At 41.5% G+C, this 26,958-nt stretch overlaps 1 protein-coding gene across 1 annotated transcript; it reads left to right on the plus strand.

Annotated features, from left to right (window-relative positions):
- The first annotated feature begins 161 nt into the window (after nucleotides 1-161).
- On the plus strand, nucleotides 162-26,958 carry PROSER1 (proline and serine rich 1). Its single transcript, XM_065902110.1, has 13 exons — nucleotides 162-1,025; nucleotides 4,074-4,139; nucleotides 6,397-6,465; nucleotides 8,649-8,743; nucleotides 9,737-9,830; nucleotides 10,898-11,008; nucleotides 12,496-12,579; nucleotides 14,033-14,111; nucleotides 14,721-14,816; nucleotides 19,231-19,275; nucleotides 22,561-24,220; nucleotides 24,860-25,010; nucleotides 25,578-26,958. Exons 1-13 carry the CDS (start codon nucleotides 981-983, stop codon nucleotides 25,698-25,700), a joined length of 2,718 nt encoding a protein of 905 aa, XP_065758182.1. The 5' UTR covers nucleotides 162-980; the 3' UTR covers nucleotides 25,701-26,958.

The following is a 26,958-nucleotide window of genomic DNA, read 5'->3' on the forward strand; positions in this document are numbered from 1 at the left end:
TCAAACTCTAGAATTAAGGGCATGACCCTTCAAAAATAACTTCCAGGCTTTGGGTAAGGACTTCTACCGTATCCAATTCCGAGACCTACAGGCATCTGACAGGGACACCTACATTCCCACACCAGGACCCCTTCTTGGGCTCTCTGGAGAGAGGGGCCTAATCTGGCGGCGCAGAGTTGAGTTGACTCGGGCGCGACGGGCTCCATCGAAGGTCCCCCACGAGCCGGGGGAAGCCGTGGGGGTAACCAGGAAGCGCTCCCGGCGCTGTTGGCGCTGCGGTGTTCGGGAGCCCCCCTACCCGAGACCGTGACCCCCTTCGCCCGGCTCCCGTTGCTCGCCGGCCGCCGGCCCGCTCCCGGAAGCGGTGGCAGATGGTAACAAAGAGCCGGCCAGGCCGCCGCTGCCCGGGCTGCGGGACCCAGGAGTCCGGCGGTAGCTGCGGGGAGTGAGCGAGAGCCGGGCCATGAGGCCAGCTTCGCGGCGGTGAGGGGCAGCCGAGACGCTGGTGCGGGCCGAGAAGCCGGTGCCTCCCTCCTCGCCGGCCACAGGATTCGGGGCGCGGGTGCCTCTGCTTTTCGGGCCGCTGCACCCGGGAAGGCGGCTTCCCCGATCTTCCTCTGGCGGCTTCTGGCCTTGCTCTGCGGGGACAGACGCTCTGCCTCCGGCCACCGAACGCCGGGTTTTCTCTGCGGGACTCAGAGGACCCGGCTCTTCCCCAAGCGGTCCTGAAGCTTTGTGTAAAAAAGCCGGGGAAGCCTGACGGGTTTTGTTTTGTTTTTTAATAAAAAGTTTTTATAAGTCCCCATTTTTAGAAATTTTTGCAGACTTTGAAGTCCTCTACCTCTTGGCGCATCCTTCCTCCTGCTCCTTGAGTCTTTCTCCTTGGCTGGGAACATTTTTTACTCTCGGAGCGGACCGGGGATGAACGTTTTGTAATTGAAACTGTAACTGGTTAAAACCTCTTCGAGATAGTAGTCAAGATGGACAAAAAGTCCTTTGAAATGGTGCTGGATGAAATTAGAAAGGTAATTGCACTTAATTCCTTCAATCTTTGAGTTACGAATTCTCATGATCTCATGTTCTGTTTGGGGGACCCCGAGCAGATTGTGTAAAATACGAATTTGAGGATTGCAAAACTGGTTGGAATTTTAACGTCTAATGTAGGAGTTTATATCTTGATACATTTCACGATACAAAACGGAGATTTTTTGCTAACTCAACTGCTTGAGAATCAGACCGGTATTGCGGAGCTTATGTTCAGAGCCCTCGGTTCCCAAGCCCGCCCTACAAATCTTGAATCACTGTAATTTTGGATAAGTGATTTCGTATTTCTAAGCGATTTCCTCATCTTTCAGTAAGATTAAGAATGACTGAAAACTAGAAATATGTAAAAAGTTCCTTTAACGGTGGTTATGATGACAGGATTTTTAAGTTTGTAAGACTGTATTTGTTGCCTCGCGGGACAAAGTTAGTATCCTAATAAAAAGTGTGACATTAAGCTTAAAGGCAGATTCTTAGGAATGGCTTCAGTAACTTGCATTTCAAAGCTTTTTTTCTTCTGCTTGCCAGGTTTTTGCTTCGTTTTGAAACTATTGTAGGTAGCCTACATCCCAGTAGACAGCAAAAAATAAAAAAAAATTGGAATGTAACCTTGAGGCTTAACAGTATTTTAAGTGCAAAAAGTTAAGCCTTTACAAAATTAAACCTGAAAAGACTAACTATTCGTATGTTAATACAGGGTCCTTTGCTTAGAATTTCAGGGCTGTTTCCTTGCCATTTTCATATTTTCAAGACCCTTGATTGAAGTGGAAAGACTTGTTACCTTGTGCACTGGTGATTATTATTTATTTCAGCTTATGAAATTATTAATAAAATTGCCTGTTTTTCTTCATTCTGTATAAAGCAAAATTCTGTTTTCCTTCATCCTTTGTAAATTTTTTTTTCAAATTTGCTTGTTAGTTTACATTTGTAATGCTATTGAGTATTCTTTTTTTGAATCAAAATAAAATTTCTGCTTTTGCAAATCCAATTTGCCCAATGAAAATCTGCAATAAAATGTCAGCCTGTTCAGTACATACTTAGAATTTGCCACAGTTTGTTAATGAGCTGATGTTAAACTACTGTTTAACAACAATTTGCTCAGGGAGAGGAGTTGATTTCTTTTGGAAGCTCTAGGGTGTCGATTTGTATATTCTCTCCCTGCTAAATTGTGGAAAGATGACATGGTAAATACTAATGAAAGGGATAGAAACTTTTCTAGAGATTAAAGTCAAATTCATAACATAAGTCCCTTATTTCTGGTCTGAAATCAAGATGAAATCTTTTTCTGCCTGTGCCAAATAATTAGATACATCAACATAGTACTAGGTTATTAAAATAGGATGACAGTATGGTGTATCTAAGTATGAGAGTTACTGTTGGCTTTTCAAAATTGCTCTCAGACTTTGTAAATGTAAGTCAGTTTAAACCAGGCAATCTCTTCCTGAGTGTCATTATGTCTGTAGGTAATACTAGCTGTCAGTATTGTCATTTAAAAACAAAGGCATGTAAGAAGACACTAGAAAAAGAAATAGGAAGAAGAACAGAGGGGGGAAGGCACTATGTAACCTGCTTTCTAAGAAGAGGCTAATAATAATATTCATTATTCGGCACTTAGAGAGTGTGCCTGTTTTAAGCACTTTCTCCATGTGTTCCCTGACTTAATCCGCCTAATAGCTCTCCAGGTGTAGGCTCTATACCCTTGGTTTTACAGATGGCAAGTCTCGTCTCTGGAGGTTAACTGGCCAGCTCAAAGTGACCCAGCTGATGAGGGAGAGGGTTCAGTGTTCAAGGTCAGGGATCTGACTCCAAGCTGTGGTGTTGTGCCTGGGGATACAGCTGGGTCTCTCAGGTGCTGATGAAAGAATTAAGACATGACTTGGCATCAACACAGTCCAGGATTTGGGCCAGAAACTTGCTTCTGATTGTGTCCAATAGTGGCAATAATAAACTCCCAAGAGTACATTATCCAGAATCCCATTCCCTTCCCTTTTTTCATGAAATTCAACTACTGAAGCTCCCTGCATGTTTCTGTGTTGACTGGTGATGGTGTTCTAGCAGCATGATGCATGTAGAAAGTACAATTATGATTGTTCTGGAATGAATGCAAAGGGATTAGTTGATTTTGGGCGGGGGGAGCGGAATATGATTGACCATATTTCTATATACTAGAAGGTACTATATACTAGTACTGTCCATATTTCTGTGTACTAGAAAGTGACCCCTCCCGTAAATCTAGTTATGATCTGGCACTGTACAAAGGGGATTAGTAGATTTTTAATGAGTGGTTGTTAGCAGATTGTGATAGTCTGGTATTTCCATCTCTAAGCTTAGCATATAGTTGCCAGGAGAATCATACATGATTTCCTGTGGCTCCAGATGGTGCTGGGTCAAGGCCACGAACTTCTCTCTGAACTTGCGTCACATTTACTCTTGACTATTTTAATCCTGAGGTGGGTAGTGATTGGTGTTCCCTTTTGTGGGTGAAGAGCCTCTCGGGACAATTAAAATAGCTCCCAGAGACCACACTGCCAGTTAGTGGCAGGCACACAGGTTGGCTTCTGGGTTCACATCTCAGTAGAAATGCTGAGAGCCTGGACTAGACCTTGTTTTACCCATGTTTCTCTATCAGTCAGGTGCGCTATAGGTGCGCAATAAGTATCTATCTGCTGAATGAGTAGTTGCTAGTACATTTAACCTTAAAAATGATGGTTTGGTTGAATTGGGGTGACTTAAAACTGCAGTCACTTATACAGGAATACTTAATTTCTATTAATGTAAAATCTTATCTGTTACAATTCTGTTCCCTTCCTTTGTAGGAGTGAGTAGGGAGGCCAGGGGTTTTCCTGGTGTCTAATTGTATCCCTAAAAGCATGGAACCCCAAAGATAGAATGTCACATCACCATGGTGACTTTATCAGCCTCTTTATCCCTGGGCTACAGATCTGCTGCTGTTTGAGTTGCATAGGCAGTTTTCATGTATGCATATTGCTGTTCTGCTTACATATATTTATTCTGTTTTTCTGTGTTTTTAGGCTGTTTTGACAGAGTACAAATTAAAAGCGATTGAATATGTACATGGATATTTCTCTAGTGAACAGGTATTCTTTTATTTATTTAAGCAAAAGCTTTTTTTTTTTTTTTTTTTTAACAGTGATGTTCTGATTAGTGCCTTTGCTTATTTACCTACTGGTCAGGTTCAGAATTACTTTTACTTTGTTGCTCTGTTTATTCAGGAACTTTAGAAGCTTTCAGTTTTAACAGAAAACTTTACATAATTTATAGTGGCATATTTTATAAGCATACCCACTTTTCATCATGGTATCATATGCTAACATGATTTTAAAATGCAGTGTCTGAAAAACACAGTTCAAAGTGTTTATATTCTGGGCATAGTATCATATGTCTGTAAACTTCTAATAGTTAACATACCCAAAATTATACAATGTTTATGAGTCAGTAATTGCAGTATTCACTACAGTTTATACAACTTGGAACAAATGGTGATATATGTTCTTATGTGAAGCCACAAATAAGAAAAAAAAATAGCATCTAATAAGTAGTATCTGTATCTTCCAGAAGACTAATATTATCAGTGGGATCGTTTAGTGGAAACTTTCACCCAATTTTACAGGGAGTTTGCTGATTTTGAAAAATAGGTTTGCATTTATATATACACATGCAGAGAAAGCTGGATTTCCAAGGAATACTGGAAAATACTTGATAGAGATATGAAGCAGAAATAGAAATGTACATCTGGAGAACAGTTCTGGGAAACAGTGGGAATGTGAGTAAGGTAGACAGTGAATGAAACTGTAGATTGAGTTAGTAAGTAAATGCCCCAACTTTTCGTCTCTTTCTCAAGACTTTCAAAACGAGAATAACATTAAGCCTGTAGTTCTGTCTCCTAAATTCCTGAGAGCTACTCTGTGATTTGCACATGTTGCTACCTGTTTAATGAGTGGTTTCCAGATGTCTCATAACTTTTCACAATGCTTTTCTTTTTAAACTTAAATACTTCAGGAATATTTGTAATTTCACGTAGCTGATAGCTTTTCTTTCCTTCTCTTGTATGTGTTTCTGTGTATACATGTGAGATTTTGCAGAAAACTTCCCATAGTAGAAATTTAATGACTTTGCTACAGTCATGAAAAATCTTATCAAGCTACTTCCTAAGTGTGATCTTATAAGCCTACTTATTATAATGAATATCTCCCATCCTGTATCATACATGATAGTTTATAAAGTTTTATAGTTGGTGTAGTCCCATAGTAAAAACATTATTCCCATAAAAGTAAGGGCATACTCTCTTACCAAGTTGGATAGAAAGTACACACAATAACTGTTTGCTACTTATGTATCTCTGTGAGGAGTGAGAAGTATTTTTACTCTTCTTTACATACCACCCCATTTTTTAGTGTTAACTTTGCTTTGTGGAATAATTGAACCCATAACATTTTGAGGACCTCAGAGTAAAATAATTCATTAACCCGGATTTTAGTACCCTCTCATCTCGAGTCTTTGTTGTTGTCCCTTTTGGGGTGTCCTTGAGGCAGTGAACCTGGTGGCGGTGGCCCCTCGGAGACGGCATCGCTGTGGTCGCTGCTCGCCTCTCCCCAGCCGTGGCATGGTTTTTCCCTCATTCACTTGAACTCGGCTGGTGGTGGTAGGAGAGCACCTGGCTGGCTGGGCTCTCAAAGTGACTTGGCATTTAGAAGCTGCTGGCGTGATTCAGGGCAATTCTTACCTTTTTAGAGAAAAGATCTGTGGTCTAAGTCAGAATAGTATGCCCTCCAGATCTGAGAGAGTAGAAGTCAGTGGACGACCACCACTAGACCACACCACTGAAGACCTTTTTCTATGATTAAGACTGTCATTCTTCACTAAATGTTTGAAAGCTTTCCACTCATACTGTATATTCCTAAGCAAACATTTTATGTCCATCTAGTACTTTTCCAACTTTCCTTTTCTCCAGGTACTTTCTTCCCCTACCTTATACATTACTTTACTTCTAGACCGGTGCTGTCCAAGACTTTCTGTAATGGTGGAAATGCTTTCTCTCTACACTAACCATGTTGGTAGCTACCAGCTTCACACGGCTGTTGAGCCCTCCCTTATCATGTGGCTTATGCCAGTAAGGAACTGAGTTTTCTCTTTGATTTGGTTTCAGTTGATTTAAGTGTACGTAGCTGCACGTGGCTACTCCGTCTCACAGTCTAAACTGGTGTCATGCTTATGCCTCGTCATCTGGGCCCCAGCAGCACACTTTGAATAGCAATTCAGAGTACGGAAATAAATCTTGTTAAAATGTTTGCAAACACGTTGTCAGTAGAGCTAAATTAGTTCTTTGCTTTTCAGGTGGTTGATTTACTGAGATACTTCTCCTGGGCTGAGCCTCAGTTGAAGGCAATGAAAGCATTACAGCACGTAAGTAATTTACTTTTCCTTAGAATGTAGAATTTTAAGTATTTTGAATTCTCCCCTCGTTTTCTGTAATTCATCTCAAGTTGCAATTTGTTTGCTTTAGTTGCAGGCACTAAATTCCTTTATACTTTATTTAAAAATGACTATGTTAAAAACATTAAAGCTTCCCAAATTATAAATTTCAATCATGTGTACTGTACTATTGTACAGAGTTCTAATTGGCAGATTGGAGTAGAAAATATTTATAGGCAAGCAAAACATAGGATTCAAATTTAGAAGTATTTTTATTTACTTCCGTTTTTATGTGTCTTTACTTTCCTGTATTTAGTCTTAGAAGAATAGTCAGACTGATCTACGCCTACATTTTTTTAGACCAATCCTGTCCAAATGTCCTTTCAGTGACAATACAAGTGTTTTGAATCTGCTCTATCCAATATGGTAACCACTGGCTACCTGTGGTTTTTGTGCCCTTGAAATGTGTCATCTGTCTGAGGAATGGTATTTTTAAGGTGTTGTTTGATTTTAATGTAAGCAAGCAACATGTCTAGTGGCTACCATATGGATGGCACAGTGCTAGATCCCAGATTTTCAGAGGCTCCGAAGTCACATGGGGTCTGACTGCATAGAGGGTCTTCCTGGGAGTATCAGGCGCTGATAGCTTTAAAGAAATCTGCTGATCTTGAGGGATTCCCAGATGGCTTAGTGGTAAAGAATCCGCGTGCCAGTGCAGGAGAAGCTGGTTTGATTCCTGGGTTGAAAGATCCCGTGGAGGAGGGCGTGGCAACCCACTCCAGTTTTCTTGCCTGGAAAATCCCATGGACAGAAGGGCCTGGAGGGCTACAGTCCATGGAGTCACAAAGAGTCAGCACCACTGAGTGAGCACGCATGCACATACAGAGCCTTAGCTTCCTAAACTAATTTGCTTAAGAAAGTGTCTGGGTCTGTTAGTGCTTCTTCTCTTTAACAATTGCTTTTTTCTTTCTTTATTTAAAAAAAGAAAAGATTGTCTCACTCATTCACCTATCAGCAGTGGTTGAAAAATCTTTCTCTAAGGACCAAAGAAAAGGAGAGCAAAGCAGAGAGCTCTGTAAAAAAGCTACTGTTGGGGACCTTGGCTTCTTATCAGAACAGCGAACTCATGACAAAGCTCTGAAGCCAGCTTGCCTATCCACCCACCTTAGAATCAAAACTCAGAAGTGCGAAGGCTGCACAGGCACACCTTCATGCACCTACAGACAAAGGAAGTCTGATTTGACTGTTCATACTGAAGACTGACTTTGACGATTAGGTTCCGTTCTGGACATTTTCATAAATGAGCTAGAGCAGTAGATCCAAGGTCTTCAGAAATATATAATAAAGTTACATATAAGGAAATCAATCTTTTGCAGATGTGTAGCCTTCCGATAAAACTTTTAGATGTCAGTTTACAAACATGTAAGGGGGCATGCAGTTTTACCAATTCTTTTGGTGATACAAGGTTAATAGTGTTTAAAAACAACTTCGGTTGATCAGTTGATTCTAACTAATCTTATATTGACTTTGATTTTGAATTTCCTCCACTGCTAACATACATATATAAATTGACCTGCTTTTCAAAAACATAGGTATCCTAGACAAATATTAAATTATGTAACAGTCCATATAATCCTCGAGTGTCACAATGTACATTAACTTTCTTAGAGGTTCTGCAGTAAAAGAACCTGTTAATATTTAACCCATCTTTCCCCTAATCATGTGATTGGAGTACCTTTTTTTAATAACACTATTCAGCACCATGGACTTCACTAGACGTGCTGATTGTGACATAACGTAGCACTCTGACTGAGGACTTAGGATTTTTTTCTAACTTTTCAAGCAATGTGTCTCCCTTATTTGTAAATAGCCTCTTTTTATATAGCCTTTCTGAGGAAAGTAGAATATGTAATTTTTTTTCTATAGGTGAGCATATTGAGAGATGTGGATAAGAAAGAGCACATAGGAGAACTTAGTTCTTCAAGTAAAGTAGTTATATTGAAAAAAGCCTAGTTTTAATCCACATAGTTGTTAGGGCTTACTTTTGATGAAGCAGCTTTCATCTCAAATATTTATATTAAGAACATTTAATTATACTACCCCCCATCCCCAAAAGGCAGTTTCTGGCATGAAAATTTCTCATGTTGAAAGTAAAATTTTTTTTTTATTAATAGAAAATGGTGGCTGTTCACCCAGGAGAAGTGGTCAATATACTCAACTGTTTCACCTTCAGTAAAGACAAACTAGTTGCTCTTGAACTGTTAGCTTCGTAAGTATTTCTTTTTCTTTTTACTCAGAGAAAAATTTGGAAAACTTTTCAAACATCTTTTAACTCATTAGTGTATGTTAATGTGTTAGAATTATATTGGTAACCAGAACTAATAAAATGTATGAAAGCATAGAGCTGAATTCTTATATCTAAGTAGCTAGTGTGCTCATTACACATGATTATAAACTTGTAAAATTAGTGGGGCTTATTGAGTTTAATTATTTTGATTTGTCTGCATATCAGTGACTTGCTTTGCCTTCCCACTCAGAATAACTTGAAAAGCTTGTTGATAAATCCAGAGGACTTATGGTTAGATGGGTTTTCCACATTCTGACTATATTTTTTTGCTTAACATACACTTATTCTCTCTGGATCTTATTTTCCTCAGTTGTGAAAATAAGGATCTTATTACGTGGTAGGGATGAAGATTTTAAATACAATAAGATTCAAAACACCCAGCACAGCACTTGAGAAATGATTGTAAAATAAATTTGAGAAATGAATGATAGAGAAAAGGAACCTACTCTCCTATAAGTATTTATGAAAGTCTATAAATTGCTACTTAATTACAGCACATGCAGTTTTTAAGTCCCGAATATATTTATAAATGACCACAAAAGCACAAATTTAAAATAAAACATAAGATAAAACTTCATTTTTAGATCAACCTTGATTTTTATGCAATTAGCACAGGGGTTTGTTTTATTGCCAATAGCTCTCCTGACACTGACAGGGTAGATTTGTAAGAATCTCAAAGTAGTGATTTTTTTTTTTGAAATATTACTTTGTTACTTTCAAGTAGCCAGATAAACATCATTCAGTTATTATATTTACCATATTTATATAAACATGTTATTTACACTCATCAATCAAAACTGAATAATCATACTCTTCTTGTTATATCATGGAAAAAAGCTTACTCACATATATCTGTGTATTAAATGTGTGTGTCCAGGTTCTTAAATGAAAAGCTAAATTGTTTTTCCTTGGTAGAAACATTGTTGATGCACAGAATTCTCGTCCCATTGAAGATTTGTTCAGGATAAATATGTCTGAGAAGAAACGGTGTAAGAGGGTGCTTGAACAGGTAATTTCCTCAAGATTGCTAAATGAATGGCACATGGTTTTCCTGAGCGCTGATGAAGAAAACTGCACCAGTCTTATTACTGTGCTGACTCTTGATGAATAGCCTGCTCTTCTGTGATGGGCTCATAATGACAGTGCTGCAGTCTGTGGCAGGGGACTAGAGGTGTAGGGGTGGGAGGGGGACACTGGAGGATGAAGAGGTGGCTTGAGAGTGAGAAGCGCCTCAGTATGAGCCTCGTGGGCTGTTAATTCTCAGTCCCTTGGGAGCTCTGCCATGTCTCCAAGCATTTGTCTTTAACTTTACGTGTTTAGGAACTAACTCAGACAGTAAAGAATCTGCCTGCAGTGCGGGAGACCTGGGTTCGATCCTTGGGTCGGGAAGATCCCCTGGAGAAGGAAATGGCAAACCCATTCCAGTATTCTTGCCTGGAAAAATCCCATGGACAGAGGAGCCTGGCAGGCTACCGTCCATGTGGTCACAAGAATCACACCACCTAGCAACTAAACCACCACCAGGAACTTATTTGTCATCAAGTTTATTTTCATCAAACTGATAGAAGATGAATAATTATAAGGCTAAATTCCAGTTTGTTCATTTAAAATCTCTAATAGTGGGAGAAGTCATCCTTGTCCAAGTCTAGAAAACTTGATTTGTCATTCAAGGTAGTTATTTCTTAGGATTTTGACAGGTGGAAACTGGGTTAGTGGTTAGAAACCTACTTGAGGAGGGCATGAACTGTTCCCCTAGGAGCTGCAGCCCAGTCGTATTTAGTCCTTGCACACAATTTACAGAATCCATTGTGAAGAGATCTTTGGGTAGGAGTCTACTAGTTGCGATGTTAAAAACATTACCATTTAAATAATTCCATTTAAGTGAAGTGATTTTACTTACTAATTTTAGTTATGTTCACCAGTGGAAGTGCTGACTGTTGTATGAACAGATTGAATATGATGCTCTTCCTTAATCCATCCTATTTAGCAGGGCTTCCCAATATCCAGAATACTAAATTTTGTGAGTATATTTGATTTTTTTTTTTTTAAACAATCCTACTCTTTGTTATGTTACAGGCTTTCAAAGGGGGCTGCAAAGCTCCTCATGCAATGATATCTTCTTGTGGAACAATCCCAGGAAATCCATATCCCAAAGGAAAACCTAGTCGCATCAATGGAATTTTCCCAGTAAGCATACTTGTGTGGCTACATGTGCAACTTTTTTGTATAAAATTTAGCACAGTTATGGTATTTAAAGAAAATGCCACTTGATGATGCTTCTACAAAGTAAAGGAATTTTACTATGTCAGCAACATAATTCATAGATTTACCACTGAATGAAAGCTCATACATAAGCTATATTAAAATATTTCTATAAAATATACAGAACAACAAGCCAGACAGAAAAGAGAGTGATTTGGTTTTGACTTGTTTTGGCAAGTATTTTAGAAGCACTGATTTACATGTAATAAAGGATTATTTCTCAGATTCTCAGTATTCTTCAAACAGTTTCACACTAAAGTGTGTTTGGGAAATCCTGCATGTAGTGTCTCTTTTTTGGAGAATCACATTGCATAATAAAGGCTCTGAGAAGTCCCACAAGAAAGACACTTACTATGTCACCCAGTGTTCCTCAAATTTCTTTGTGAAATAATTTTTTCAAAGAATGGTGTATTTTTAATTGCAGTGTGACAAATAGCCTTAAAACTTATTGGATTGAAACAATAGCCGTTTAGCGTCTCATGCAGTTTCTCTGAACCAGGGATCTAGGAATAGCTTAGTTTGTTTGGTTATGGCTCAGGGTTTCTCATGAAGCTGCAGTCATCTGGTTGATTAGAGCGTGAGCCTGAGCTTCCAAGGTAAGTCAGGTACCTAGCAAATTAGCGTTGAGGTTGGCAGGCGGGGGGTCTTTGTTCCTCTTCCGTAGTGCTGCTTGAATACCTCTCAGCTCCACATGCTGCTGACTTCCACCAGAGCAGATAGTCCCGGAGACGGCCAGCAGGGGCCGTGTTGTCTGTTATGGCTCAGCCTTGGGAGTCAAATGTCCTCAGTTCTGGAACATCCTGTTTGTTACATGGGTCAGTCCTGCTCATTTAGGGAGCTGCACAGGGACACGTAGGAGCTGAGGATCACTGGGGGCCACCCGGAAACCAGCTCCAAACTAGTATGTACCACTTAGAACACAAACTATTAGGGGGACACATTGTAATAGGGTGTCAGCTTATTTTCATCTGTTAATTAGAGCAGTCTCGAGTGAGGTCGGTATAAGCGATCACACTTAATACTTACAGAGAACATCATTTCTTATTACTTATTTTCAACTGTAATATAAGTACTGTTTTTGATTCTTTGAGCATCAGATACAGGAGCTGTCTCTGGCTGCTCCTACTGTGCAGTGAAAAAATTAGAACATAATTTCTCCTCCTCTGTCTGCCCGTGTGTATCGTGTTTCCTTGAACCTCTGTACATGTTATGAGATGAGGACTGCGTCAGGATCATGAGCCAGGGCAGGACTGGGGCTGTGGTCCCTCCTTATACTCCTGCCAAGTTACGTCCTTTCTTCAGGGTAGCACAGCAAGGGTCTGCATTTGTTTTGTTTTTGCTTTGGGGTTTGTATGGGTTGTTTTTTTTTTTAATCTCAATTATCTTTCCTTTTTTTCTTTTTTTTGAAATAGGGAACCCCTTTGAAGAAAGATGGTGAGGACTGTACCAATGAAGGCAAAGGAATAGCTGCACGGATTCTCGGACCATCCAAGCCAGTATGTTTAGAAAATAAGTGACAGAACAAGTCTTCATGCTTATATCTGGTTTTCTGTCTATTCAAAGCATAAATTCCATTTTTTGTTGGGCAGTCTAAAGTGCAGTAGAAGCTCTGGGAAAGTGAACGGCTTCCTAGGGAAATACACTACAATTAGTTAACAGTGTTAAAGGCCCCTTTGAGGATTAATGGTGTATTTTAAAGGTAGACCAGTTGAACTGCTATTACTTTCTTTTTCTGCAGCCACATTCAGCAGTTTGCTTGGAGGCGTGGAGAGTTCTCTTTAACTAAGGTTGAGGTATGACGGCTGGATTAGTGTTAGTATTAGTGAGGTGAGAACGGAGCCAGGAGGTGGAGCATATTTTCAAGGGAGTGATTGGAATATAAACTGAGCAGGAGAAGACAGCCTCGTGAGTTGAAGGATTGTACTACGAGAGGTCAGCACACAGCCGCCTTGCAGTCCTGACTGCCCAGCTGACAAGAACTTGGGTGGCTATTGTTTACAGTAAAATAGTCACAGATCATAGTCTTTGCGTAGAACTAGCACATTATCCAGAGCTGCCATTAAGAGTGCTGGAGAGAGTCTAGGTTCCTTACTCCAGGGCATCCCGTCTGCTTCAGGATGTGGCTGCCAGCTCCCTCGAGGGGGTGTGTGCTCTCTCATCCTCCATCTCTGTAGTTACAATTGCAGCATGTGGCCTACCTTTGCTTACCTCTGGTCCTCTGGAGACCAGCTCTTTGAATGTTCTTTCATACCTAAGTCCTGTAAACTCTAAAATGGAAGATTTGTGGATTTCAAAAGGTAAAAAGACTAAGCTACTAAATTTATAATTCCAGTCTACATTATGCTAGAGTTGTCAGAATGCCAAACGCCAAAGGAAACAGTGCTTGTTTCTTTCAAAACGAGAAAAGGGGGTAAGAACAAGAAGATGACTTTCCAGTAGGATGTGGGAAGTTCTTGGGTAGTTAAGATTTCAAAACCAGGTGGGTTTCTTGTGTTCCATGGGAGGAGTCGAAGAATTTGCTGTTCAGGATGAGGTTGGGCCTTTTGTTGGAGATGATCTGCAACTGAAATAAAAAACTAACACCTCTACAGCAGACCAGGTGGAGTTGAGTTTGAGCAAATTCCAGGAGATGGTGAAGGCCAGGGAAGCCTGGCAGGTCGCAGTCCATGGGGTCGCAACGAGTTGCACATGATCGAGCGACTGACAAACAGCAACAGCAGCAGCAGTCTTTGGCAGGATCTCTCTTTGGACTTAATCGGAGCCACATTTATTAAAGCAAAGAAATGTCCCTCCTTTGTGCCTTTTGTTAGTGCAGCGGCAATTGATATTGTTGGGGCATTTTTGGCCTCTTAGGCCTAAATGTTTTGAAAGACAAGTTGTATTTTGTTTTGCCAGGAGACAGCTTCCTTGATGTTCTGCTAACTGCTGTACTTTCCCCTCTCATTCTAGCCTCCTTCAACATACAATCCACATAAACCTGTTCCTTACCCGATACCTCCATGCCGACCACATGCAACTATTGCACCAAGTAAGGAGCTCTTTCAGAGTTCACTTTTTTCTTTTTGCTCTTTATTTATTAAGTTGAAAGTAAAGGTTGGTATATATACTCTGGAAATCTGGACCACTCAAGAAATGTGCTACCCTGAGTTTTACTTTGCCCACAGTTGGTTACTCTAGGGTGGTCTGCAGCAGTGCAGAAGACTAAAAGTCTCATTTAGAATATTTTCCTTTTGATAAGTTAATTGTAGATTTTTTTCATTGTTAATTATTTATATAAGCTTTTGCTTATGAGTAAATCATCTTGAATCCCTTTTTTGATAGCTGGTATTCAAAGACATCATTAGCGCATTTAACTTGAAAGGGCCAAGTGTGTGTTCTTGACAGAAAAGGCAAATCATACAAGTCTGGCAGGTTCTGCCTGCCATGCCCTTCAGTGAGTTATGCGTGGAGTAAGCCTACACTGGGAAATAGGTCTCTGCTTCTCATTTGATCTCACTCTTCACCCAAACCTCCATGTAAAATGCAACTATACTAGATAACACAGTTTTAGAAATAAAGTAGGTAGCTGCGTCAATACAGCTTGAACTCGGAATGATGCTAAATTGTACATTTTTTTTCTATCATATTTTTATTTTAGGTGCTTATAACAATGCAGGTCTGGTACCGTTAGCCAACGTCATAGCTCCAGGAGTGCCCCCGCCACCTCCATATACTCCTAATCCAGTAACAGCAGGTAAAATCAGGTTGTTATGGGGTGTTAAAAGTCAGTAACTTTCTCATCGTACATTCAGAGAGGACGGATGTGTGGTGTGGTGTTGTCCTAACAGGGAGCACAGCCCCCAAGCCTGCTAATGGAGCCGAGTGTGACATCCAGGCTCCACTAGAGTGGTCTTGGCCCACATGCAACAGATTTCTGTGTATTAACTTTGTAGCCTGCAGCTTTACCAAATTCACTGGTGAGTTCTGGTAGTCTTCCGGTAACATCTTTAGGATCGGCATCTTTTTAGGGTCTTCTGTGTACAGTAAGTATCATGTCATCTGCAATCAGTGACAGTTTAACAATTTCTTTTCCAGTTGGGATTCCCTTTACTTCTTTTTCTTCTCTGATTGCTGTGGCTAGGACTTCTAAAACTGTGTTGAATAAAAGTGGAGAGAGTGGACATCCTCGTTCCTGATCTTAGAGGAAATGGTCTCAACTTTTCACCATGGAGTATGAGGTTAGCTGTAGGTTTGTAGCATATGGCCTTTATTATGTTGAGGTAAGTGTGAACACGAGCAGGCCGTGGAGACAGGAAGCACTTCTCCTGAGTAGGACACTGAGGCAGTGGACAAGTGTCTCTGACCTAGTGGAGTGTCGCTGTTAGGCACCTTCTGTCTGCCATGGGGAGGAAAGGCTTGTTAGAGGGTGCTCAGAAGCACTTTGCCTACCCACAGGCTTTCTAGGTCAGCCTTTCCTTGGGGCCCATTGGGAACTCAGGATATGAAGTGTAAATGTTTTTTTTCTATCTTGTCAAATTGCTCCCCCAAAAGACTGCACCTGTTTATACCAGCCACTGAGGGTATATGAGCTTACCGTTTCTTCACACTCTTTCAAAGTGGAATGATAACAGGCTTTTTGTTTTACTTTTGCCAATCTGATACACTGATTCAGCTGGTACCTTCTTTTGTCTGTCTTTTACAAAAGTTTATTTCATTCAGCTATTTTACTCTCCTGAATTTTGTCTTGTTTAGGAAACCCTTCCCCAACCCAATAGTGCAGCAACATCTATATTCTCTAATTGCTGTTGTAATGATTGTTTTTAAGTGTACAGCTTTTCATTCACTTGCCATTTATCTCTGTGTGTGTGTAGGGTAGGGCTAGAACTGAAATTAAGTTCTGTCTTAATTTACTTTTGCCCTTCCCCAAGACTAAGAGTTACTTACTAATGTTTAATAAATTCCTTTTTTTCTAGGCAGAATGTCTCTGGTGTTTGCCACGGAGTACTCTGACTGATTAAAGTTGCAAAATCTTTTTTCTAAAATCTATCATTTTATTTCTTGCCCTTATTCACAGTATGTTTTAACCTTAGGGTTTTACATTTTTGTCTAGACAGACAGAGGTTGTGAAAGAAAAAAAGCTGGAACCATGTTGCCTTAGTTCAGGTGTTCTTAACCCTAAGTAGTTGGGCCAGGTAGTCTGGGTCTTTTAAGATTCCTACTCCATCTGGAATTTATTTTCATGTGGGGTGAAATAGACGGTTATCTTAATTTTTTTTCCAGACGGTAGTCGGTTTGTCCATGCCAGCACTCTTTATTAATTAATCTGTCTTCCCTGCTGCTTTGAAATAATACGTTTATTTTGACTTTTCATTTACACACATGGCTCTAATTCTGGGCTCTTTATTCAGTTCCAGTCTAGTTACTTTATGTTGCGATGATACCATGTTGATTTAATTAGCAGATTTATAGTATATTCTGACATTCGATAAGGCTAGCTTTCTCTCACTGTATTTTTGTATCTTTCTTATCCATTTTTGGAAATTGATTCTTCCATGTGAACTTTTAAGATCACCTTATGCAATTAGAAAAGAATTTATGTATTTATAGTTACACAGTAATTTGGAGAGATGACATTTTTTATGATATTAGATTTTGCCATCTAATTATATGTGTGTGTGTGTGTGTGTGTGTGTGTGTGTGTGTGTGTGTGTTTAAATCATGGCAACTGGTAGTGTTTTTCCAGGCCTTATGTTATTGTTTGCAGTAAGTGTTTTTGGGGGGTGTGGGAGGTTTAATTGAGTTATAGCTGATTTATAATATTGTGTTAATCTCTGCTTCTTTCAAGAAGATTTTGTAGTTTTCTTCATATAGGTTTTTTGCCTTAGGTTTGTGTCTAGGAATTTTAGAGGAATTTTTCTGTTACAATTAAAAATGGATATTTCATTTTTAGGTACTTGTTACTGATTTCCTATTTTAGGTTTTTTTTTTTTTTCTTTGAAAGTCTCTTTTTCTGGGTATAAATGTTTCAGCTGACTTATACTTTACTGAGTAGAAGTAAGCCGCCTGCCCCCCTGCCCACCCCAGCCTTATTGGGTATTGGTATTGACCCTTATTGGGTCCACACTTCTTCTTTGTTTTCATTTTTCATAAGTCTTTTGCCTGTATCTTTATTTTTAATATTGTTTTAGAGTTTTGTTTATTTGGTAAGTTAGTTGTTTTGTAAATTATATATAGCTAGAATCTGATTTTTGTAAACCAGTGGGGAAGAGACCTTAATAGGGGTTTCAGATAATCATAAAAATTGTATATTCTTAGTCCTTCCATTTTATTTTTATGCTCATTATTATTCTTTTATCCAAGTTTTTCATTTTACTTATTTTTGTTTACTTGGATTCATTCAAATTGCTTTAAAATTTTTAAACAACTTTTCTTGCTCCTACTCAAACTTAGAATTTCTATCTTTAAATATCACTAGTGATCATCTTCATATTCTTAGTAGTTATCAGTGTACAGAAAGTAAAAACAGCTATCCTGCATCCCATCATTGACTTCCCTACTCCCTCTCCTTGATCATAATTTGTGTCTCTTGATGGAATACTATACATTTTTCTTTCTGTGCCTCTGAACTCATGGCTTCTTAACTTTGTGACTTCTCTTTGATGCCTTGTCCTCATATACTCATTCTAATTTTCTTCTAGTAGAAAATTTCTCTAATCAGCTTTTTCAGAAAGGGTAGAGGTGTAGGATTATAGATGACAAACTCAATTCTCACTAATTTTCTTTTCTTTGTTAGAACCTTAGTCTTGTCTATAAACTTAGAAGACATTCCTTATCTTTAGAGTTCACAAATGTCTTTAGTCTTGGAGTTCAGGTCTTTCCTCAAGCTATTTAGATGTGGATCTTATGGTTAATCCTTCCTAGACTCTGTAAGCCCTTTAGGTGTGAAAACTCAAGTCTTTAAAACTTTGGAAAATTTTATCTTTATATTCCTTTAATTAATGATATTTCATCTCTTTTTTTCTCCTTCTAGTACTCTTATTTTTCGGTATATTTGTTCTAAGTCTCTTAGCTATTCATTCGATATCTTAAAAAAATTTTTTTTGCCATTTTAAATGGAACTTTTAATTTCAACTATGTAATTTAGCTTTCAATAGTGTTATTTCTAATCTTCACCATTCTTTGCATTTATTAACTTAGAGTAGATTTTTATATCTAAAGTCTTCAGCTTCTCTGCTCATTTTCTTACAATATTATGTGTGTATATATTCTTCATTTGCATTACAGGATTTTAAAGTTCTTTTTCTTTCATTAAATCCCTGGATAGACACTGTCTAAGCTTATTTGTGCTCAAGTCTCTTAAACAAGCTGGGTCTTTGTTGCTCACTACGTCAGGGCTTGTGGGTTCCCTTTTTGCACTTTATGCCTGTCACACTGATGCTTTCTTGGGCAGTTACTGTCAAGCCTCGAGAGGTCATTTGTTTGCCAGTGTATCTCTGACTAATGGCTGGGTAAGATGGATCCTTTCCCATGGGGCTGGAGAGGAGTGTGCTAAGGCTGTCAGTCTCACGGGCTCCAAGTCAGCCTCAGCTCGGGCCGTTCCCCCGACATCTCCTAGCATGGGGCCTTTTCTAGAACTGAGTAGAGCGGCGGACAGAGCCACTTTCTCAGTGGGCTAGCTGATGCACCCGCCCTGTGAGATTGGCCCCTCAGGCGGCAGTGGGTTCTGCCCTCAGCGCCCACCTCCCACTTTCAGGTCTCCCTGCGTTGAAGGCAGTGGTGCCCAGCAGAGTGTCTGCTTAGCCGGTGACAGCGGCTCCTGTCTGCACTCCTGCTGCGCTCTCTCCTAGAAGGCACACCAGGCCTTCCATCACCTTCCCTAAAGGCCTTCTTAAAGGAATCTATAAAATAACAGTGTTTGCTTAAAGCCCAATAAGGAGAAATGGTAGGGACAATTGCTCATAATCCTTGCAGTCTTCGTATAGTTACACTACTATGATTTTTGTCTATTTCCTTTTTTTTTTTTTTTCTGTAGGCATATGTTGTTTTCCTAACACAGTATACATACATATTCTGGATTTTTTTTCTTTTACCTCAGTCTCTGATTATTATGATGGTGAATAATTTGATTAAAGCTGGAAATCAACTTGTATTTATTTATTTTCTCATAGAGAATGAGGACCTCTCCAGTCAGTCAAAACCTACACAGAATCAAGGTAAGCACCAAATTTGTTCTGGCTGCCTGCTCTGTTTTTCACTGAGATCTATTTGAGTTTGAGTGTTTTTGAAATCTTTATGCTTTAGGGAAAGTTCCTGGTTAAAAAATTTAATTAATCACTGCTTGCTAAAAGTGACTTAAGAGTGATACATTTTATTTAAAAATAAAATTTTAATGGTGGTACATTTCATACACACAGCATGCAATGTGTAAAATATAATCTATAAAATGTCTATCTTATAGAATCATCTAAGAGAACTTTTAAATCCATATTAACTGGATTTAAAAATAACCATATGTCTCTGTGTGCTGTTTGTAAAACTTTGAAGCAGTCTCAGTGCTATGTGGCATTGTATCTGCATTCAGTTTACATTATGTGATATTTGAAGCCTCATTTTCTTAAATATATGAACAACATTTCTTTTTGATAAAAACCCTTTTTTGACAAATGCTGTGTCAGATAGATCTTTTAGACTTAATTACTTCAATAAGTATTCTGAGTAGTATAATTTAACGTAAGGAAAGAAGAAAGAGTTGAAGAAGGGGCAGCAGAGCAGGAAGCAGAATCCGCAAGTGAAGGCGAGGCAAGTCCTCCCCGTGGCAGCAGCTCGGTGACATTTTGCCCTCCCTGTAGTGGAGGATATGTGTGGTCAGGAAAGGGATGCTCTCTGCTGTGAGATAAAACCTGGGACCAGTTCTTACGTAGCAGAGAAGCACATGAATCTGATCATCACAGTGCACGGGTAGGAGTCTTGGTGGAAGAATTCCATTCCCCGAGAATGTGTGGAAACGGTGCTTTTTAGCTGGTAATTTCTAAGGTGGTAGCAGAGCAGGGAGGAAGGGACCCTAAGTGAGATGTCAGGACGTAACTGTTTGATCCTGGCTCTGGCACCGCCTGGCTTTGTAACTTTGAGCAGCTGATATAGCTTCTAGCAAAGGGAGATTAAGGAAACTTCAGCCTTTATGCTCAGCTTTGTGAACAGACCTGTTTTTGAAGAGAATAAGCAGATTAAGTATCATCAGCACCTTTGTTAGGAAGAGCACACTTTGCTTTTCCTTTGCTGTGTTATGTTAGCATGCTTAAGATTGTTTTTCCTTTTTGAACCATGTTAAGAAACAAAACACAAACAAGCACAGTGCCTAAGAACACAAGTGTTACAGGCCTTGCCGAAGTCTTGGTTCCATCGCTTCAAAGCTGCATGACCTTTTTATCATCATCATTATTGTTATCACTATGGTAAGACCTCTTATTGAGATCTACCCTTGTCACCAATTTTTAAGTACACAGTATAGTATTCTTAACTGGAGGCATGTACAGCTGATTTCTAGAACTTACTCATCTTGCATAACTAAAATTTTATGTCCTTTGAACACCACTCAATAGCTGCATGATCTTTTAACAAATTACTTAATCACACGAAGCCTGAGATTGCCCATCTGTAAAATGGGGGTATTAGTGCCTATCTCAGGGTTATATGAGGACAAATGAAATGACGGGTGTAAAGTACTTAGCACAGGATCTAACACATCGTGTTTTGTGGTTAACAACCAAGTTAGATGACAGGAAAGTGGTATTTACCATGGTGTGGTTTTGGGGAGTGGGGGGGGGGTTCATTTCTGTTTTCTTCCATTTTGACTGCAGGCACTGTGATTAATAGTGCATGGCTTTTGTGTCATTATACATAAAGATCTCCAACAGAGGTTGCTATAAAGAACACTGGGACAGCTTGGTTTTCCCTTGCCATCTATCATTAGCTACATGGTCCTCAGCATGAAGTTAAGTAAGACAGGGAATTCTCAGATGTTTTTTCCACCACATGTTTTCCAACCAATGTTAACCTAAATCATTTTTTGGTACATTATTTACAAACACAAAACTAGGCGTATATTCCTTGTGCTTCTAGTTCTTATAAAACAAATGGAGTACAGAGCTACAAACCTATTTTCATATGTACTCTCAATTTAAAATGATAGTGATTTTCTTGAAACTAAATTATTGCTCATGATATGAATATGGTATGAACTATAGATCTTTTGAGTTTGATGTTTATATATTTGTATTTTACTATTGGTCAATTCTCCTCCCATATTGATTATCTAAAACAGCTGTAAAATTTGTTCAGCCCGGTGTAGCACCCTTTGACCATCACTTAGCACAAAAGTATTATGTGGATGTGGACTTCCTCTATTATTTTCCTATGGTCCTTTCTCCATCTGTGATTAACACAGTGCATCACTTTATGGACATGTCAGCTTCCTTATGTCCAGAGTCTTTATTATGCATAGATTTAAAAATTTAAGTCTTAGTCCATGAAAAGGTCTTTCAGTTGATTATCACTGCAAAGGGAACATTCTCTGTTTACTACTGAAACAGACTTCAGTGTGAATATAGCATGGACAGTAGTTGTCATTATGACATTACCTACCTAAGTCTTGGCACCAACAAGATCAGAAGCTAACGTTTTCATTAATTGATTCAGGAGGGAATCCCAGGCATTCCCAAAATGCTTGTATTATTTGTAGAGTTTATCAGAATAAAAGTACTGTAGCAAACTCTAGAAGTTTTGAGAATAAGTCCTTGGGTGGGTTTGAGAACTGCAGCTCAAATCCAGTGCAGGAAACACTTAACTAAACACGTAAATGCCAGACACTGGGCTAGGTGTGAAGATTAAAGATGAACTAGATATGGCTTTTGCCCCTAAAGCCTAGGACAAGCCAAGTAAAGTTAGAGGTTAAGATATGTAGAGGAGTCAGTATGAGAACGTGCTTGGGGGAAAATCTGTAGAGATTGGTAATCAACTTACAGAGTGGCAACCAAAAATACTGCAGAGATGGCCTGAGTATACTTGATGACCTTGTGTGTCTCTAGAGGGGATGATGTCCTAGAGCTCTTCAGAGAGAAAATGACTTGTAATACTACTCTAGGCAAGTAGCTTGAGAGAGTAAGTACACCAACACTAATCACAAAATAAATTCTTTGAATTTTTGTAAAATTGGGAATCTATGAAAGGAAAGTTTTATTTGCTCACTTATCAAGGCTTCCTCACTGTGAACGGGAGGCTGTGCTGATCAGAGTTCAGAACTCTGCAGGATCTAACGGAGGCTGCCTGGTGAAAATGGAATCCAGCAATGTGTACACTGCAGCAGCCTCTTACACCTGTCATTGATTTTTCTTTGACATCTGTTAAATATTACACAAACTTTTATCCATTTTCTTTTGAGTTAACATTTGAACTCTCAGCCGTGACGATAACCTCTAGCCTCTCCTCCTCTCCCACCGCAGCTTTCTCCACGCCGGCCAGTCAGCTCTTTGCCCCGCATGGCTCCAATCCCTCCACACCCGCTGCAACTCCGGTTCCCACCGCCTCCCCGGTCAAGGCAGGAACTCATCCGTCAGCACCGGCCACCGCCAGCCTCCCGGGGATGAACTTGCCGAATACCGTCCTTCCTGTGTTCCCGGGGCAGGTCTCTGCCGTTCACCCGCCTCAGCCGATGACGCCAAATCCCACGGTGATCAGGACGCCTTTGCTGCCGGCCGCCACGGTGGCCTCTGTCCACAGCACCACGGCCACGCCCGTTCCTTCCGTGTTTTCTGGCCTCGTTCCCCTGCCGGGTCCTCCCGCCGCCCCGGCCCCTCAGGCCACGGCTGTGCCTCGGGCCACCACGGCTTCCAGTGAAACGTTCACCAGCCTCGCCTTCCCCGCTGCTTCTACCGCCGCCGCCACCAACAACCTCAACTCCGCTTCGCTCTCGTCAGTTTTCGCCGGGCTCCCCTTGACCCTGACGCCGGCGTCCCAAGGCGTGTCCAACCCGACCCCCTCCGTCATCGCCGGGGGCTCAGCTCCCGGTGTCGCCTGTCCCTTGGGTGTGAACAGCCCCCTCCTGTCCGCCTTGAAAGGCTTCCTGACGTCCAGCGACACCAGCCTCATCAGCTCCTCCGCCCTGCCCTCTGCGGTGACCAGCGGGCTGGCCTCGCTCTCCTCCCTGGCCAACCAGGGCGCCGACCCCGCAGGCTCAGCCCCTAACAAGGGCTACGGGCCGCCACAAGCGCCCACGCCGGGTCTGGCGCTGTTCCCCGGGCTGTCCTCGCCAGTGGCCAGCGCGGCGGCCTCCACGCCCCCCACCCTGCCCGCGCCCGCCGCCCTCTCCTCCGCCTCCTCTGGGCCGGCTGTGGTGGGCTGCAGCTCCTCGGCCGCCCACCCGCACGGCCCTGCGACCCCCGCCGTCACCACCCTGCCCGTGGTGGTCAAGACGGAGCCCACCAGCCCCACGCCCTCGGCCTTCAAGGGCCCGGCCCCCGCCGCCGCGGGCGCGCTGGGCCTTTCCGGGGCGCTGGGCCGGGCGTACCCCGCGGCCTCGGTGCCCATCAGCCTGCCGTCCTGCCTTAACCCCGCGCTGCCGGGCCTCCCGGGGCTGGGTGCACCCCTGACGGGCTCCAGCGCTCTGCCTGCCCTGCCCCTGGCCCCGCACGGCGGCTCCACGCCCATCACCCCGGTCTTCACCGCCCTGCCTCCGTTCACGTCCCTGACCAGCAGCTTCCCCCTGGCCGCCACCCCAGCCCTCAACCCCCCGGCCTCCGCGCCCGCTGCCCCTGCCTCCACCGCTGCGGCGCCTCCGCACCCCGGCTCCGGATCCGCGGCGCCCGCGCTCCCCGGACTCTCGGCCCCGGCGCCCGCCTCAGCAGCTGCGGCCTTCCCCCTCAGTCTGCCGGCCGCCGTGCCCTCACTCTTCTCGGTGGCGCAGGGCCCACTGCCGGCCTCGGCGCCCTCCTACCCCGGCTTCTCCGTCTCCAGCGCCCCCGGGACCCCCGCGCTGCCTGCCTTCCCGGGGCTGCAGCCATCCGCCACCGGTGCCGCCACTGCCCCGTCGCCAGCGCCCGTCCTCCCGGGCTTCGCCTCTGCCTTTAGTTCCAATTTCAACTCGGCTCTGGTTGCGCAGGCTGGGTACGTGCATGGTCTGGAGAGATGGGAGGTGGTTCTTCACACTACTGATCGTGCATGATCTTGAAGTCATTCAAATGAGTCAGAAGCGAATTGTTGGTGGAAAATTATCTTTTTCTGGGCCGACACTTAAAACGGCTTGAAATGTTTATCCTGACATGTGCCTGCTCAGATAATCAGCAGGGATTCCTGGTGGCTCAGACAGTAAAGAGTGTAATGCAGGAGACCAAGGTTCGATCCCTGGGTCAGGCAGATGCCCTGGAGAAGGAAATGGCAACCCACTCCAGTGTCCTTGCCTGGAGAATCCCATGGACAGAGCAGCCTGGCCCAGTCAGTACATGGGTCACGAAGAGTCAGGACTGAGTGACTTCACTCTCACTTTCTTTCAGGTAACTTTAGGATTTGCATTTGGTGATTTATGTTGATGACAAAACAGCAAAACATAAACTCACTAAATTCAGAACAATAGACTTGATAATGCAAAGTCAGTGCCTAAAACCTATGTAAAACCTGTTTATAGTTCCTTACAATAGAGAATTTCTAGGATGTTTTTCAGCATCTTAAGATAGTGTTTGACAGATGTAGAAGCAATAGGTTTTATGTCTCACTCACATGTTGACCCCGTTCTCTCTGTTGTTTCAGCTTATCATCTGGACTTCAAGCTGCAGGCAGTTCAGTTTTTCCAGGCCTCTTGTCCCTCCCAGGCATCCCTGGATTTTCCCAGAATCCCTCACAGTCCTCCCTGCAGGAATTGCAGCATAACGCAGCTGCACAGTCAGCATTGTTACAGCAGGTGAGCGAAGTTCCTGGAGCAAGTAAGGATGGTGACAGGCGTAACAGAGCTTCTGTAGCGATAACCTTGCAACACAGATAGTGGTACTCCAGCACTGACCCCAGATGGCTCTTAGCAGAATGTCTGGAGATTTGATGATTAATTCCCTCCCCCAAATCTACAAATTATTCTTGTTTTCCTTCAGGAGATAACAAAGGTGGTAGAATATATTCATCTCTGTGTTTTTCCTGCTTAGAGACTTAAATCTCAGTCTGGAGATTTTTGCATACAGAATCTTTAGGTGTGACAGTTAAATTTTAGCTTGTTTTCTGTAGTTAAACCTAAAGTTTTTTGAAGTAAATTTTCTCCAGATAACCTGTTCTCATTTTAAAGGCATTTCTATGCACCTCTACCATCTGAAGAAGTCTGAATGTTTCTTAAAAATTTCAGGAGATTGAACAGACTTACCCTGCTCCAGCATTTTTTTTTTTTTTTCTTCTTTTAAAAAAGAAGTGGGACTGGAAAAAGCAAGCACAGGCCTCATGGAATTTGGCACTCTGCTCACCTGTGCGTTCTTCTTTCCATCAGGTACACTCAGCGTCAGCTCTGGAAAGCTACCCAGCTCAGCCAGATGGGTTTCCTAGTTACCCTTCGGCACCAGGAACACCATTTTCTCTGCAGCCAGGCCTGTCCCAGAGTGGGTGGCAGTGAATATATTTTAACACATACGCTCCTGCAGAACAATGTCAGAATCGCCCGAGGACCGCAGTCTGACAAATGTGAAGTTGGTCAGAAGTCAGGAAATGAGGCTAGGGATGATCCTAGGGAAACTGTGATAAGAGTTTAAAATAAAAACACAGTTGCATTCTTTAAAAATGTTTTTAAGTGTGAACACTCCCCTATGTAAATATACCAATGACAAATTGTACTGAGAATAGTATTTTAAAAAGTATTTGGGAACTTTTCACCTGCACCCTATGACATTTTGAACGGTGTATGTGAGCGGTGTAGGGGGACTACTAAAGAGGAAGTTGAACTCTTTATAGCCGAATACAGCCTTAACTCTGCCTGTACAGCATCCACTGACAGAAGTAATGGTCGTGCCTCAGACTTACGGGTTGCATGTGGCCCTGGGGGAGTTACCACCCTTCATACGCTTGAGTGGTTCCTGTTAGCATCACTGGAACTCAGTATCCATACTCCAGATATATCCACAAAAGGGAACTGGAGACCCACCATTATTTTTAACTCCTGACATTAACAAACATACATGTACTGCTGAATTTAACCCAATGTATTTCAGGTAAGTGAAAATGGTGCTTCATATAGTCCTTAGAATGACTTTCAGGTGTTTTCAACTAAAAACATATATATATAAATATATATATATATATATATATCCAGAATGACTTTCTTACAGAAATACAAGGCCTGTGATAATTTGCCTTCAGAACATATTTCTCAATCTCAGCAGTATCCAAATGTGAGTGAGGAGCATTGGAACGGACCCCTGGGCCATCTCTATTACTCACTGTACTCTGGAAGCTCTTGGTGAATGTTTACAATCATAGGATGTAGTATTTCTATTTGTACTTAGAATCAAATGCTTCTCTAAAATATTGATGTGACAACAGATAAGGAAGACTTTGTTAGTAAACATGCAGTGTGTACTCTATTTAAGGACCTGTGGTAGTATAACATGATTGAATGTCATTAATTTAAGTATAACTGCCACATTCAGGGGGATCGGGGGAGTAGCAAGAATGATTTCCAATCCTGTGATTAAAAGTATAAACTATAGAATCTACTGTAGTACATTTCAGCATCTAGAAGTTTTACTTTTATAAAGATGGTGTCTAGAAGATGTTGCTAATGTATTTTCCTTCAACACGGGGAACAAACTTTTTAAGTCTATTAATAAATATTCCTGTATGGTCAGTTTTTAACAGTTTTTTAAAATAAACTTTAT

Source organism: Muntiacus reevesi, chromosome 11, assembly GCF_963930625.1.
Source record: "Muntiacus reevesi chromosome 11, mMunRee1.1, whole genome shotgun sequence".
NCBI lineage: Eukaryota > Metazoa > Chordata > Mammalia > Artiodactyla > Cervidae > Muntiacus > Muntiacus reevesi.